This window comes from Lissotriton helveticus, chromosome 8, assembly GCF_964261635.1.
Source record: "Lissotriton helveticus chromosome 8, aLisHel1.1, whole genome shotgun sequence".
Classification (NCBI taxonomy): domain Eukaryota; kingdom Metazoa; phylum Chordata; class Amphibia; order Caudata; family Salamandridae; genus Lissotriton; species Lissotriton helveticus.
The window spans coordinates 740,418,553-740,435,772 of NC_136069.1; the positions used below are offsets into that span (position 1 = coordinate 740,418,553).

The window sequence follows — 17,220 nt, forward strand, 5'->3', positions numbered from 1 at the left end:
TGCGTATCTGGACGATATCGCAGTGTACAGTTCCCACTGGCCCGAGCACCTCCAGCACCTCTGGGCGGTGCTGACGGCCCTGAGAAGGGCCGGCCTCACCATTAAGGCGAGCAAGTGCCAGATCGGACAAGGATCCGTAGTCTACCTCGGGCACCAGGTCGGAAGCGGCCTCGTAGCCCCCCTCCAGCCCAAGATCGATGCCATCGTGGCCTGGGAGGCCCCCACGACCCAGACGGAAGTGTGGGTGTTTCTAGGGCTCACGGGGTACTACCGCCGGTTCATCAAGGGTTACGGCAGCATCGTAGCCCCCCTCACGGAGTTAACCTCCAAAAACCAGCCGAAAAAAGTCAGCTGGACCTCCACCTGCCAAGAGGCATTCGAAACGTTGAAAGACGCCATGTGCACCGCCCCCATCCTACAGGCCCCCGACTACTCACGAGAGTTTGTAGTCCAGACGGACGTGTCCGAGCATGGCATCGGAGCAGTCCTGTCCCAGGTGAACGAGAGCGGCCTAGACCAACCAGTGGCATTCATTAGCCGGAGGCTACTCCCTCGAGAACAAAGGTGGAGCACCATCGAGCGGGAGGCCTTCGCGGTGGTTTGGGCCCTGAAGAAGCTGAGGCCCTATCTGTTTGGTACTCACTTCCGGGTCCAGACCGACCACCGACCTCTCCGGTGGCTAATGCAAATGAGAGGGGAAAATCCCAAATTGCTGCGCTGGTCCATCTCCCTCCAGGGGATGGACTTCACTGTGGAGCACCGGCCTGGTTCGGACCACGCCAACGCAGACGGCCTGTCCCGATTCTTCCGCCTCAGCGAAGAGAACCCCCAAGAGGTCTCCCCGCCTTCAGCTGGGGGGGACGCGTGTTGGACCCGGCCTCGTGGTGTGGTTCGCCTCTGTCCCTCCACACCCTGTGAGCGTAAGCCTGCACCCCGAGCCTGGTCGTCCCCCTCCAAGTAAACCTAGATCCCCCGAGAACCTCGACCAGGCCTGCCTTTTTCACTCCACGCCCGGCTCCGAGCGCCTAACCTTGCATGCCCCACAAGGCCCGGACGCCATCTTCCCTTCCCGACATCCCTGTCTCCCTGGACCTAGCGTGACCCCGGCCCCAGCGAACCCCAGACTCCAAAGGCGCGCCAGTCCCGGCTGGGGGGTAAAGGGCTCCCCGAGTGAGATAAGCCTGGGAGTTTCGATGGCACCTCCGGCCTCCCCTGAGGGGCTGGTTTCTGTCACACCTTTGGCCCTCCCCTGTGAGCCAGTTTCGATCGCCCCACTGGCCTCCCCGAGTGCTGGCTCCAGACCCGCTGGGCGTCTGGGAATTCCCGGACCCATCTTTCAAAGGGATCAAAGAGCCAACCGCCGGACCTCGCCAACGACCAGCCCCCCGGGCAGGAGACCTCTGCCTGCGAGGGTCCGGAGATCAAAGAGCAAAAGGACTATAACTGGGCCCGCCCGACAACTAGCGGGCAGTTGTATCTTGGACCTGAAGCCTGCTGATCTGATCGCGGCTGACCCTAAGAAGACTCATCCGGAACCTCTGAGCCCTGCTGACGCTGTCGCGGCTCCTTCTTCGCCTTAAGGAACTGAACCACCTGAGCCCTGCTGACGCTGTCGCGGCTCAAGCTGAACTCGTAACCATCGGAAGCCCTGCTGACGCTGTCGCGGCTCGATCTCTAAGACCACCGGAGCCCTGCTGACGCTGTCGCGGCTCAAGCTGAACTTGTAACCGTCGGAGCCCTGCTGACGCTGTCGCCGCTCGACCTCTAAGACCACCCGAGCCCTGCTGACGTTGTTGCGGCTCCTCACGAACTTCTCCAGATCGAGCCCTGCTGACCTCGTCGCGGTTCGAGGAGTACTCTGGTCCGGCTGGACCATCGAGACCACCATCCCGACCGAGCCGACTCGACGGAGGCGAGGCAGCCAGTACGACCATCATCCCGTATCCCCCGGCTCGAGGATTGAGAGCTGTGCGTAGGGTACGCCTCGTACTGACCCAGAGACTAAAAGACTGTCCCGCTTCCCCCTTCCTGAATCCTCCAAGACTTTGTGGTCCCTCGACCACTGTGTATATAAGAGTGCTTCCTTCGTTTAATGCTTATATAAAGAACTTGTTACTAGAATCCAACGGTGTGGTGTCTGTTCATAGTGGGGTGTGAGCTCCGTGTGTACGATCCTAGACTCGAAGTCCTCCCCGGTGGGGACCTCACAATCAAGACTCGGCAAGTTCTGTGGGAGAGGTGGGTCTTGGGGTGTCTGGGTGAGTACAACCTGGCCCTCTGAGATCGCCCCTTCTAACACCTCTGTTGTACCACGAGCCAAACCCAAAGGTTATCTGCCATAGGGGAGTGGGTTGACTGCTCATAATATGATAAGTGAAGGTTACCTGCAGGCTACCTACAGCCAGGCTCTGGGCCCAACCCCCTAGAGTGCATGTTCAAAGTCAGTACATAGTGGGGAGTTGGCTGTCCATTGGGGGTGGGGCACCTGTTGCCGATGGGGTTGAGCATAGATACTTTCAGGGGGCCAGGCCCCGTAGCAATAGCTCTGTGGTTCATATCCAATATCTGTGCACAGTGAAGGTTGGATGCCCATGGGGGTTGGATGCAGAGCATGACTAGAGACCGGCCTGCCAGACAACCAGACAACCCCCTGATGCACATGTCCAAATGCCATGTGCAAGTGAAGGTTCGACTGTCTACAAATGAGTGCAGGACACCCCGGAGGTTTAGTACTGGGCCTGGTTTGATCCCAGGATCTTCAGCCAATACCCAGCCATGCACGACATGTGGTTGACAATCAATGAGGTCTAGGTGAAGGGCCAGGTAAGTATATTCTGACCTCAGGACCACGTGTGTGGGGTCTTAATCTTAATTTAGTCTTGGTACTACGGATCCCAAATAAAAGTCACTCATCGAAAAAAGTATATCTAAAAAAAGAGAGAAGCATGTTTTCTGAGGAGGTTGACCGCCCATAGTAAAGGGGCACAGGACCTGCAGCTAATGCCCCCTGCGCATGATCGTCAACTGTGTGCAGCATGGATAGACTGCCTGCAGTGGGTTGGGTGCAGAGCCTGGTATCCAGATAGACACTGAATCCAACAAACCCCTGCTGAACATGGCCATGTATAGCAGGGTTCGGTCACCTGAGGAGGGCTGAGTACAGAACCTAGCCTCCAGCCAGGCTCTGCAGCCAACATCTATGGAATGTTGGGTACACAGATCTTTTGAATGTAGTATATGATAATAAAAAACAAGATTCATTTAAAACTGAAGTGAAGTTCTGGTAGCCTTTGGAATAATAAAAAAAACAGAAATTCACCTAAAACAGAGTTAAAATGCAGTTATGGTTTTAGATTAATTCTGAATACCAGTAAAAACAATACCTAAAAGGAAAATGAAATTACATTACAGTGCATACTTAGTTCATTAGATTATACTACATTCATAGTCATCCATTTTTAAATTGGTAAGTCGAATATGAAATCAAATTTTTGCTATGTAAGTATTTTTTATCATTTTTGCGATTTATCTGTCACATTAAGGGTGAGGACATGAACTTGTTGTGTGAGTTATAGAATTAATGAATATAATTTTATTTGATTTCATTAAAAACATCAGAAAAGGGTGGGAAAACCACCATGGGTAAAACTTGCAAGGATGTACATTGTTATTATTTTTGTAAAAGATTTTTTTTAAAATACGATATTTAAAAAAATATTAACATGTGAGCAAGGCTGTCGGAGGATTTCGGAGCCTGATGTTCTGACACCACATGAGTTGATTAACAGATTCTGCATTGGCCAGTTCTCTTGCCGCGTTTTTAGAAAGTTTATGGCTCTGCAGGACCTTGGGATGGATGAGCCCCTAAGACAGTGAATCACTGCAGCTCTACAAGTTCTTATTTGTTCCTTTCTGAAGACCACCTTAAGGCCCGTTTTGCACGTTTCTATTAGAACAGGGCAGATGCATAGTAGATACAGTAAGGACTCATCCCAAGCTCCACACAGGCGGCATTCCTTTGATTGCCATGCGTATTTCCATTTCGGGGTTAGGTCCTTTGATGGGTATGACCCAAGCCTTAGTATCGTTAAAAAGTGTTTTTTCTGATGCAGAAAATGATCTGTGAGTTATAGATCGTGGTCCTGTCTTGCACTTTTTGGGCCATGTCCCAAAAAGTGCTAGGAACACTATTACGACTTTCATTAGAGCCTTCATGGAGAGTCAGAGAAAGATGTGCCCAAATTTTTGAAGCGCAAAAAATATTTCTGGCTCTGCTTCGATATTAGCTTTATTGTGTGCAACTCGCTGCTGGGAGTTAATGAAAAAAATATCTTACAATAATCACACTTTTGGCTGGTGGGAGATCTATCAATGGGAGGGACAAAGGCAGTTTATTATTTTTTAGACCAATGAGCTTTTACCAGACCACCATAACCATGGCATTTGAGCTGAGGAAAATAAAAAGATGATGTGCAGACTACTTTTACTGATCTCTGCCCTGGTAATTACTCGGGGGCACATTTCAGTCTTGGGGACCTGGTGTGAGAGTTCAGGCTATACGGTACCTATTATAAGGCCAAGACTGAATTGCACATGGATGGTCTCAATCGAGAGTGACAAATTGGGAAAAAAGGATGGAATGGAATGCTGCTTGAGCAATTGCCAGAGGCTCAGATTAATTCTAGCATTCTTCTATCACTTTGTTGTTTTCAGCAGTATGTTGGCCAAAGTGCAACAGGTGTGCCCAGGCTTGGGTCCCATGCTCATTTTGCCACAAGACTCAAGCTTTACTTTACTGACCAGGCCTAAGTAGGCCAAATGTGGTCTTGGTTGCTTGTGTTCCTTGTCTGAGTGAACTGGCCTGGCAGTTTTGGGTATTCTAAACTATTCCTGTTGGAGCAGGACCACGACTGAGTTGCACATGATTGATCTCGGTCTAAAGCGATATAGTGGCTGAAAATGATAGACTGGTAGGCAACCCAAGTGATTGCCAGTGAATGAAATGTATTCAATTCTTCCTTTCAACCCTTTATTGCTTGATCCAGTAGATACTCTAAGAGCAACAGGTATTCTGAGACAATGGTTTCATGCTCCCTGCACCACAGGATGCATGTCTTACCTCACTGATAGATACAAAGTAGTCCAAAACCAGCCTGAGGTTGCCTTTGTTCCTGTCTGGAGGGGGCTTGGCCTCACAGTTGAGACTGAACATTTCCTGTTGGTGCACAGCAGCAAATGATTTGCATATAGATGGTCTTTATCTAAGGAATTTATGTAGTCTGTATTAACACTATATCGTACATGTAAGGGTGACTGTGAATAGTCCTCATTAAAAAAACTATTAAGGAATATTTGGGTCATATAAGAAGAAAAACCATCAATATTCATCACCGATCTCTGTTGAATAATAAGTGCAGGTTTACAGAATTGAATGGGTTTGCCTGGATCATAATTTGGAAAAGTCTTGTTAGTTCAAAGTTTTATCAGTTCAAACAAAAGGCTTGGTTTGATGGATCAGCTTTTGTGTCAATCTCGATACTGAGGGTTGTCAATACCATCAGACTGCTAGTGCCCAAGGCATATACTCCTTCAAAGGTTTCACTTGTGAAAGAATCATTTTAATATCCCTCAACTCCTGAGATCAATAACAATATTCAGGTGAATTTCAATGCTTTATGTTAAGGACCTTAAGTGAACAATGAAAGGTATAGACTCGGGGAGCAGGTTCACTGATCTAGGTGTAAAAAATATTTAGATTAGCAAGGAATTTTCTGCAGAAGAAAGATAGAGGAAAAAAATGAATGGGAAACAACATACTGAGAGTATTACAAACACACACACATAAAATAGATACACACACATTCGATTTTACCTTAAATAAATGAAAAGACAAGAGTCATTTGGCAAAACAGGAACAAGTTGGTTTAAATAAATGCAGTGCCCGGGAGAGTCTTGACAGAGAGCGTCTGAGAAAAGTCTCACCTTGTACAAGTTTCGGCTGGCAAAAGCTACATCTTGTGAGGTACAATAAAACAATTCTGCATTGCTGCAAAAGCATCTCAATGGTAAATTAAAAAGTTTGGGCATCTGATAAGGACACAGATGGCTCTCGACCTTAGGCAAAACTAGTGTGGGCCAGTGAGTATGTGCCCAGATGTCCGGTGTGGGGAGCACTCTATCATGTCGTGTCCTGATTGGCTGAGTGTTTCTACCCACATGTTGCAACTAGCTTTGTGGTATTTTGGAGAATGAGCGCCTTTGGCCAAACATATTTTATTGAGGCTAATTTCCTCTGACCTGTTTGGGTTGCAACTATCTATCTGTGGGATTGAAGAAGGTTTTCCCTGGGTGCATATTTATCTCAGGGCTGAGTGAGACCCCACTTGTGACCTGTCACTTGATAAATGTGGGTTGAGGTTGTAGGACCTGTCTGACCACGTATCTCAAACTCCGGCTTGATGGAGAGGTCACTTTAGGTAAATCTGACAGCAATGATGCAAGTTCATTGGAACTTCGACAAATAATATGGCAGTCATTGATATTATTTTTACTGACAGCATTTACATCAAATTTGTGAAAGAAGGGAAATTTACTTGTGGAAATCTGGTTTGCCAAATACATTTCAACTCTAGAAACCTGTGTGTTAGAGATGGAGTCAGAAATGCATTTCAGGATTTACAGAAATAATGTGGGCTAGTGAAGTTTTTCTAATATTTCCAGTAATAGCTCAGTTTCATCAAACTTAAGCTGCAAAGGAGTACAATAGTGACACTCAACTCCAAAGGATTCTTGAGGGCCGTCGGTTGTATGGAGCAGTAAAATAGGTATTTGTTGCCCTGACAAAAGCTAACTTCTAGAGTAATCCAGAATAAAAGTCTTGAAGAGAAATAGACCATGGTATACAAACAAAGTAAAAAAGAACAACATGGAATCTTAAGTGAAAGGAAGCATGGTTGCTCCTTTCAAAGCAGATTCTACAAACAGATTTTGCTGGGTTTCACTTAAAGATCGCATGGTTAACCCAGAGGCGGGTAATGGGGGTTGTACTGGGTATGATGAAGAGGATATATGAATTCACATTCATTGGGGAGTCTGTTGAAGGCACCAATGTAGGCATTGTTTGGGATGTTAGTAGTGTCGACTGAGGAAGGCCATTAGGGGGCATTATAACCCAGTATTTTTGTAAAGCACGGACTAATCACCCCTAAGGTTCTCAAGGGGCTGGGAACCATTGGGGGAATTAAGCAAGCTATTGCCGAGAGTCAGAGGGTGCTGGAATGAGTTGCCACCGGTGCTGAGAATCGAACCGTGAGCCCCGTGCTCAAGAGTCACTCGCCCTGGCCACTGTGCCACACCTCTCCCAGATTAGTGGTATTCTCAAGATTTTCATCTTGTAAAGGAAGGGACAAACCCCACAAATGAGTAGGGGCAGAAGACATTATTTGGGGCTGTATATTCGCCACATAATTACTCTCAAATATTATTTCTCAAACAAAATCTATTCTATGATAACAAGAATATTATGAAATTCAATAACATTTGAAGAAATGTGTTGGCTTGTCTCTCTTTAATATTGCCATCACTGCATATCAATCTTTGTGGATGTCATTATTCAAAGTCCTTTTTGATTCACTCTACTGCCAACACAGTACAGGACTCTGGACTGCAAACATTTTGTAAATAACCCCATATTTCCATATGATTTGTGAAAAAAAAATCATATTCCCTCCTTCTAAATTCAAATGGTAAATGCTTGCTGATGCAGTTCAAAGTTAAAAGGCCTCTTTAATAAATTTTACAAAATACAAGTATTTGTTTTATAATTGGACAACATTCATAAATAGGTCAAATGAAAAACTGTTTGCACCACTTCAACAAGGATTTCAAGGTCTCATGTGGGGTATGCAATTTGCTTTAGACATTTTTCATCAAAAAATATTTTTTGTTGTTGGAAAAAAATTAACAGCATCTTGCAATTCATCTAAAAAATACATGGTTCATATTTCTAATTCATATAATTTCATCTTAAAACATCTTAACTAATACACTTTTCACAAATATAACGCCACTAATAATTCATGTTAATGTTTCTTCTAAATAATTAAAAGAATACCACTATACTTCATACAAAAATATTACTGACTGTCCAATAATCATAAAATAGCATTCATAAGATGTTCCAATATACCCAGTTGGCCCTGCAATATAAGATAAGCTTATAGATAGCTGAAATACTACCTACAGCAAAACTTGAATTCTTACTCTAAGCCCGCTGCCCTCTGCCAACTTGACCAGATTTTCTTAAAACGCCTGATAGCCCCTATTCTCTTTGCATAGAGAAGCTCATGACGGTACACTTTGTCCATCCTATTGCACCAATGATTGATGGTGGGTATTTTAATAGACTTCCAATTTGCTCATACTAATGCTGTGGCTACCAAAGATGCTATAAAACAAAGCTGCTTCAATGGCGTGGCCAAATTATAAGTAGGTGACGAGATGCCAAAAAAGAGCTCCCATCAGGTCTGGTAAAATCCCTCTTCCATCCCAATTTCTTAGTTAGCAAAAATCCCTGTTCAAAACGTATTCAATTTAGGGCAGCTAAATATCAAAGGAAGCCAATCACCAGACTCAAGTTTTCATCTAAAACAAAAGGGATCAGCAGTATGGGCATTTTATTAATTTTTGCAGGGTGTAGTAAAGCATCTATTTACAATAAAAGCTCACACACTTAAAATTGGCATCTCGAATAGCTTTTTGTACTGAAACAATTATAATAATCTCAATATGGCTTTGTGTTGCAACAACCTGCAATACTGCTTACGCTATTAATGTGCTTCAATATTACTTTGAGTCCTGAATGTTGATATAGAAGTCTGTACCAATTATCAATTCCACTATGCCGTGTTCTGAAAAAAATTTGCCCTATTTTCTCTGTCGTAGCATTCAACCAAATTACATGAACAGACCTGGTCAATTTGAGCATAGCTAAAAAAAAGTGTTGGACTTAATGATCTATGCTCGCAAGTAAGTTTTTGCCAGGTAACAAAGCCATTATTATGAAAAAAATGATCTACTATGCAAAATTCAATATTTGCCCAATGTGATAATGTGGAATGCCCCAAGCTCAAACCTAAGCCAGCACATGCCTCAAGCATTATTCCGTGATGGTGATATGGGATCTGATATTTTCACCAAATATAATTAGTACGATCTACAATGTTTGCAGTGTCTTATAGCATGTACGTTTTGGTAGTCTTGGTATTATAAAAAAGAAGACGGGTATTTTTTTGCTGTTATTAACATAATCTGTGGAAGGTAAAGATCCATAGCAGCTATATTTCTTTAATCTAAGATCATGCAACTTATAAGTGTGGCCTGATAGTAAGTTCTTAAATAGGGAAGGGCTAGTCCTCCCTCCTCCTGAGTTAATAAAAGTATTAACAACTCGACCCTAGGTCGCTTTGACTTCCATATAAAAGACCTAAAATTACCTTCTAGGGTTCCAAAAAAGGTCTTCACTAGCGTTATTGGGACATTTGAGAAAAGCAAAGAGAAATAACAGTAATAAATTCATTTTTATAAGTGATATACTCTTTGCAAGTGGTAATATCTTTGGGGAGCTATTAAAAATTGGAGCTTCAGATTTTACTTCATTTATTTCATAGCCCCTTATGGCCGTCAACTTATTAAAGGCGCTCAATCGATCAATCAGGGAATTGTAAGTGTGCTACTCACCTGTGAGGGTCTCAAGGCACTGAGGGGGGTGGGGGGTCCGCAGATCTGTTTAGCCGAAGAGCCAGGTCTTGAGGGTCTTCCTGAAGGTGTTCAGGGAGGGGGCGGGTCTGATGTCTGCCGGTAGCTCATTCCAGGTTTTGGCTGCAATGTAAAAGTAGGATCTTCCATCTGCTCTGGCTCTGTGGATGCTTAGTGTTTCGGCCAGTGTGAGGTTGGAAGATCGGAGGTTTCTTTTGGGAACATGGAAGTTGAGTCTGTCGTTGAGGTATTTGGGTCTGTTGTTGTGTAGGCATTTGTAGGCGTGAGTGATGATTTTGAAAGTGACTCTTTTCTCCACTGGGAGCCATTGGAGACTTTGTAGGTGTTGGCTAATGTGTTCGTGTTGGGGGATCCCGAGGACAAGTCTGGCGGTGGTGTTCTGTATTGTCTGGCGTTTGCGGAGTAGGGACTTATTGGTGCTGGCGTTGAATGCATTTCCATTGACCAGTCTGCTGGTGATGAGTGCATGGGTGACTGTCTTCCTTGACTCAGGGTGATCCACTTGAAGGTCTTGCGGAGGAGGTTAAGAGTGTTGAAGCAGCTGGAGGTGACCACGTTGACCTGTCGGATCGGCTTTAAGCTTCAGGCAGCTGTTGGTCATCCAGAACGCGATGTCTTGCATTCCTCCCTGGAAGTTGAGTTTGTCAGTGGCAGGATTTTTGGTGAGGGAGAGGATGAGCTGAGTGTTGCCGGCGTAGGAGACAATGTTGAGGCCGTGTTGTCGGACAATGGCTGCAAGGGGGGCCATGTAGATGTTGAAGACGGTGGGGCTCAGTGATGAACCCTGTGGCACTCGGCAGGTGATTTTCATGGGTTCGGAGAGGAAGGGTAGGAGTCTGATCCTTTGGCTTCTATCAATGAGTAATGATCGGATCCAGTCCAGGGCTGTTCCTTGTATGCCTGCGTCGTGTTGTCTGGCGACTAGTGTGCAGTGGGAGTCATGTCGAAGGCTGCTGATAGGTCGAGTAGGATGAGGGCCTGAGAGTGGACTTGGTCAAGGAGGATGTGGATGTCCTCTGTGACAGCGAGTAGGGCACTCTCTGTGCTGTGGCTGCTGCGGAATCCGGATTGGGATGGGTCGAGGACGACCTTCTCTTCAATGAATCGTTTCAGTTTCCTGTTGACTGCTTTCTCTGTAACTTTGGCTCCAAAGGGGAGGAGCGAGATGGGCCAATAGTACTTGGGGTCAGTGGGGTCAGCTGTGGGCTTCTTGAGCATGGGTCTGACTTCTTTGAACATTATTCTTGTCTCCCTTTAAATATAAAACCATGTCATCCGCATATAGTTTAAGTTTAGGCCCCTCTTAGGAGGTTCAATGGACGGATTTGAAAGGATAGCACACACCAATAGTTCGGAAAATAGTGCAAACAATATGGGTGACATCGGACATCTCTGGCGAGTACCACAACTCATGCTAATGTTTCCGGCTAGAATATTACTAATCATTATAGATGCTTTATCCCCAAAATATAATCTTTGTAAAATTGACAAAAAACTAATTGGGAAAGCAAATTTATGAAGTATTGTAAAAAGTATCCCCCACTCCATCAAATAAAATGCTTTCCCAGCATCTAACATAATGGCAGTGGCTTTAATTTTCTCAATTGAAAAAGAATCTATAGCTTTAATTAATACATTTGTGTTTGAAGTTAGCAATCTCCCTGGGAAGAAGCCATTTTGATGAACAATAGTTTGTGCTACAACTATGTTATATTCCATTACCTGTTAAGTTTGTACACTATCACTTTAAGTGAATAGTCTTACTCAGCTGTCTTGCTCAGCTGTCCCTTTACTTATGATGTCATCTGCTTCATGTACATGATGGAATGTTATGATTCAACACTTGAGAAACTGTACACTCTGGAAATGCTGGCAGATGATAAGCTGTGTAGATTTTATCTAATAAATCTCTTCAATCAATCCACTTGACTCCTGGATTACTACATATTTTTGGCTGCATCCCAAAAAGACCCTGATGAAACCCTTTTAGCCATAATTTAGGCAAATAGTTTATAATCAGTGTTGAGGAGACTGATGGGGCGATCCAAGTTTAGATCAAGTTCCTGCTTTCCCTTTTTTTTACAAAACTGACAACAATGAATTCTGAAAATGACTGGGGATACTACATCCTTGCAAAATATGATTAAATAAACAAACCAAAAAAGGTGCTAATTGTTGAGGAAAGTGTCTTTTCTGCAAGCCATGCCATTTCGGAAGAGATTAAATTGTTTGTTGTACCTCTAATAATGTAATAGCCGCATTGATTGAAATCACCCAGGCTTCTGAAAGGGTATGGACTTCTATGCCCGCCAGCCATCTTTCTGTTATCTTGAGTGGACTCCCAATCCCTCCAGTATAGATTTTAAGATAGTGCTGATAAAAGATCTGGGCTACTTCTGAGGAGAGAGTTTTAATATTCTGCATAGGATCCTTTATTCATTTATTAAAATTAGAATTATTTCTAGCTTTCACAGACCAAGCCAGAATCCTACCCACAAATTAACTTTCTTTGTATCTTTGATGTAGATTTGAAGCATGATTTAACGTTTCCTTCTAAACAAAGAACTCCTGCAAGTTCTGCTTGGCATCGTTCATTAATTTCATCTTTTTTTTGGATCGAAAATGTAGTATATGCCACATTGGCCTTATCTACCGCTGTCCTAAAAAATGCTTTCAGTGCTTCCCAAACCACAAAGTGTGTTGCAGAATCTATATTGAGCTTTAAAAATTCCTTAAGATTCTATTTCATCTGTTCAATCCAACAATCTTCTTATAATAGTGCCTTATTAAAGCTCTACCTTGGGCTTAGAGACCCAGATTGGACTAATGGAACAGATAAACTAATCAACACATGATCTGAAAATACTTTATTATCAATGCTTGTCCCCTGGCAGCCTAAAATATATGATGTCAGAAAATAATCTATGCAGTACCATAGTGTTTCAAATAGCATGTGTATTCTTGTGAGGCTTCATTCTGTGTCCGCCAGGGATCTATAAGGGTGACATTTTGGATTAAAATCTGCAAAGCCCTTATAGATTTAGGTTTGGTTCATAATTTATTCATGTGTGATGTATCCATTGTCAAATTTTTAATTAAATTAAAATCCCCACCCATTATAATATAACCTGTCCTATTTTGCAAAAGTAAATGTATTTCCTGTAGGGCTACTGGAGAAACCTCAATAGCACCATAGTAGCTTAGCAAATTATAAGTATCCCTTTTAATTAGCATTTTAACAAAAACAAAAATCCAGCTAGCAGGTGGATCTTAAACTACGTTCAAGACTTTTGCTTGAATTAACCGCATAATCTATTCAGCCACCCCCCTGATTGATGCGTGTGTTGAAGCAAAAAATGCATATTGAATCAGTGAGGAAAGCCTCGGTTGTTCGCCCTGATCTTTTAAATGTGTCTCCTCTAACATTATTATATCTGAGTGTAATGATCTGAACTAGGTTAGCATTCCCTGACTATTTAATCCATCATTTAGCCCAATCACATTGCATGAAATAATTTGCAACCTATTGAGTGACTTTATATTTCCTACATCTCATTTATTTTTTATCGAAAAAGCTATTGATTTTTCACTATATAGGCGCAAAAACATCTAAAAACCGCTTCCGTCAGGAGAGTGTCTTAAGAACTAAAAGAGTGTCTCATTTAATTGAGTAACTTGAAATATTATAAAGTATTTTTTTAACTCCTTTAATTTTAAAGTGGAGCTATAGGAAGGTTTGGAAGCAAAATAGCCAACTTGAAGTGATGTGGACAGTTGAAGGGATTACAAATTCCATACATTAAATGAAAGTGTCAGGTAAAACCTTTGAGAATTGCCAGCCCCATGGTACAGAATATGATTCAATTATACAATGGCATGACCTTGTTTTTCAACACTTCGTTAGATTTAAACTACATTGTAGTAAGTACGGTATCAGTTATCTGTGACAATAAATGTTGAATTTGTTTTTCAAAACATCATAGTGACTCAATAAGGCAATCTTTTAACAGTTATGGTGGTAGCACTTAGGCTTTGCTTTAATTCATTTAGTAATTTCCTTCTTTGATATACATTACATTTGAATTGGTTTGAATTGAAGAGAAACTCATGGTACCTGGCTTGCAGGAATTGTAAACTTTTGATAACAGTTGAAGGCCTTTCTCACTGTCAAAAGAATGCAGGACCTGGGCTAGAATGTACAAGTCAGCTTCTGGAACTGGATCTTTAAAGAAGTCACCTACAAGGAAGATAAGGTATCATAACGCATTTGTGTACATATGCCTGCTGAAATTAACATTACAAATTCTATGTTCCCAAATTATTTGAATAGGTTTGATATTTCTATTAAGCCTTGTTATAGACATAAAATCTCAGAAAACAACTAGGACTATGGGTACCACTTATATACAACACAAAAGCTCTAGTGTGTTCTCATAGGAGAGAAATCAATCTTCCATAGTAAATGCTGTAATATTTACCTTTTTAAGAGAACTCACACGCGACCTTGTGCCCCACTCCACTTCACATTAGTTGCTTGACCGAAGGAATACTTTTCCAAACCAGCTCTGAGATGTAATCAGCATCATAGATTTTAAATGAGTCCTGAAGATCATTCTATTAATCTTGAAGGTTGTCATCTGACCACCTACTCAATCCATCCTTAAAATTGATAAAAAACCACCACTTCTACACCTGGCCTCCGCTTCCACAAAGTATATTTAAGAAATAACATACTTACTGTCCAGCTTTACTTCATTTCTTGCCATCTTGCTGAATAGCACTTTTTGTTTGAATTTCATTTTTAACATATAGTCATTTTTGCCTTACTCAATCATGTGCTTGTCAACGTCTGCATTTCCATTAGTCAAATTCATTTATTGGTCATAATTCTGTAAAACGATCTCATCTGAATTTAACTTCTAACCTTTTTTAAAAAAAGGCATGTTGACAGGTGCATTGAAGACAGTGGAGCAGCAGTGGCCTATGAATGTTATAAACATTACAATACCCTAAATTCAAATCAGAATCACATTTTATCCTGCCATAACAAGACATGTAAATTGCAGAGGAAGAGAGCAAGGCAGAGGTTGTATACAAAGGAATACATCAAGACATCCCTACTCCATTTTCTGGTGCTTCGCAGTAGCGATGAAGCTGTGGAAGAAGCAGGGAATTTCCTTAGCTCCTGTGTCTGCCTCAGCTCTGCCAATTGAAGAAAAGCAGTTGGTCAGAGTCGAGGGACAACTAGGGCCTTAATTTAAACCTTGTCCAGCTCATTCTGTTGCTGTATGTCATTTGATGATGTGGGTCTGCATGTGGCTGTAACTGTCAGGCATACACAGCAAGAAATATGAAAGGCCCAGGAGCTTCTGAGCCCATGGGTAGTTTTTAAATCCCTTTCTCTCCCAGGAGCCTCCTTTTTTTCAATTAGGATTTTCTGTCTTAGGGGCAGAATATTCATATAAATTTAACAATCTATACATACATTAAAGTCCTTCTCTGTTGTAATTGGTCATAGTTGAGCAGGGCCTTAATGGGCAGTTTAGCTCTCCATGGCAGGCTATAAGGTTATTAGAACATTCTACCCATGAAGGCGGAGTATCCTACTCTACAGCAGGCTATATGAGTATCTTGGAACTATTTCCAGTCTTGAGAAATATGCAGTGGCGTAGCAAAGGTCAGCGGGGGTGCGGTCCACCCCGGATAGCATGAGTCTTAGGGGGAGGCCTCCACCCCCACTCTTCAGCGCAGCATCACAGGCAGCAAAAAAATGAATGCCACGGGTGGCAGAGTGCCTAGCTACACAACAGGAAATACAAATTTAAATATGCAGTCAAACTAAGACCAAGAGCAACCTACACAAATCCAAAATGTGTAGTACATATGTTCATTGTAAATGTAACTGTAAATATATTTATATAGCGCTTACAAATTCTGATAAGGCATTGAAGCGCTTTTTCAGCAAGTAGTACGCTACTCTGAAGCCCAGGATTTGTAGTTTGAAAACTTTTTTTTAATTCTCCTGTGCATTGGTTGTGTTAGGCTTGTGATCTTGTAGATTTAGAGTTTGGAGTAGGGCTAGAATGATAATTGATGTGAAGCTGAACATTAAACAGGGTTAGGACAACAGGGGCTCTATGGGCCAGAATCACAAAGGTGAATATACTTTTGTGTAAGTTCACATGGTTTTTTGTATTCATAAACTGCTAGTTAATATAAAGTTTGTGACTGTAGAGAGACTACAGTCGGGGTGGAGGACTCAGCACAATAAAGATAGGACAGACCTATATTTTAATGTGCAGCATTGTCCGCCCCTAACTGCAGAGACTCCACAGTTGTAAACTTACTATGAACCTATAGTTTGTGAATGCAAACAAATAACATAAACTTTCACAAAAGTGTAAGTTTACTTTTGTGAATCAGGCCCTATACATGATTTGAAAGCAGCAGAGAAAGTGAATGAAACAATGAACTAGGGAAGTGTTTTTTAAATATTAAAATATTTACTAGAGCAAAGCAAATATTCTTTCAATCTTTGGCTCATCGTCATAACAAGATTTTGCTCACACAAGTGGTCTTGCTTATTTAAAAGCATATCAATACTGTGCCTGCTGAAAAAGCCCCGTGAACAATTTGGAAAATAAAGTCATACTCAATGATTTTTCTCATATTTCATGCGGCATGCAAACAGCAGAATTACCATTACACATCACTTTGTATCAAACTCCTTCATAATTATTCATCTGGTGTCTGCCCTTCTTACTTCAGTGAAACAGAAACTCTTTAGATGGCCGAGGGTTTGTGTTCAGTATGGGGGGATGGCACTTTGCTTGTAGTTCTGCATCCTGCAGTGGTCCAGGACAATGCACTGCAAAGCATTTATCTACACACATCGCCTGGCTCTTAATTGACCAATAATGTGGCAAGCTAATGAGTGTCTATAGAATTCTCCAACCATTGTAAATGTTTGCTTAGCTATCTGGACATATATGTGCTTTATTGTCACATTGAAGATAAAACCCTTTTTCACAAAATGTGTCCTCTGTCATCATGAAGTACTACTTCTAGCAGTGTGAAATGACCCGAGAAATAACATATGTATATCACCCATTTCCCAGAGTTTGTACGAGTCACACCTTGGTATTTTCAAATGCCTAACAATTCATTGGTGGATAAAATGTTTATGAAAAACTAAAGTTGTTTAATTGTCCCCATTTCATAAGATCAAACACCATGACAGTCCTTCAATTGATTTTCCATGTTGAACTGTAAACTTGACAGGTCTCAATCCATGCCGTACATAGTAAGGGGCATTTGTAAAAAAGAATCAACTACAGTAGTCCAAGTGGCTGCTTGTAGACTAAATAATTGCAAGATAAAAACTTGAAACACAAAAAGAATACATATAAGAATATATAAGTTTTCCATTCCTTAGCTAGCCTA

General features: G+C 42.3%; 1 protein-coding gene across 2 annotated transcripts in view; it reads right to left on the minus strand.

Annotated features, from left to right (window-relative positions):
• LOC144772892 (acetylserotonin O-methyltransferase-like) overlaps window positions 1-17,220 on the minus strand; it is a 719,863-nt gene that overhangs the window by 63,673 nt on the left and 638,970 nt on the right. For both annotated transcript variants that reach the window (XM_078657563.1, XM_078657560.1), the window contains one exon: window positions 13,892-14,014. In XM_078657563.1, the coding sequence (XP_078513689.1) occupies window positions 13,892-14,014 (123 nt within the window). The remainder of the gene's footprint in view (window positions 1-13,891; window positions 14,015-17,220) is intronic.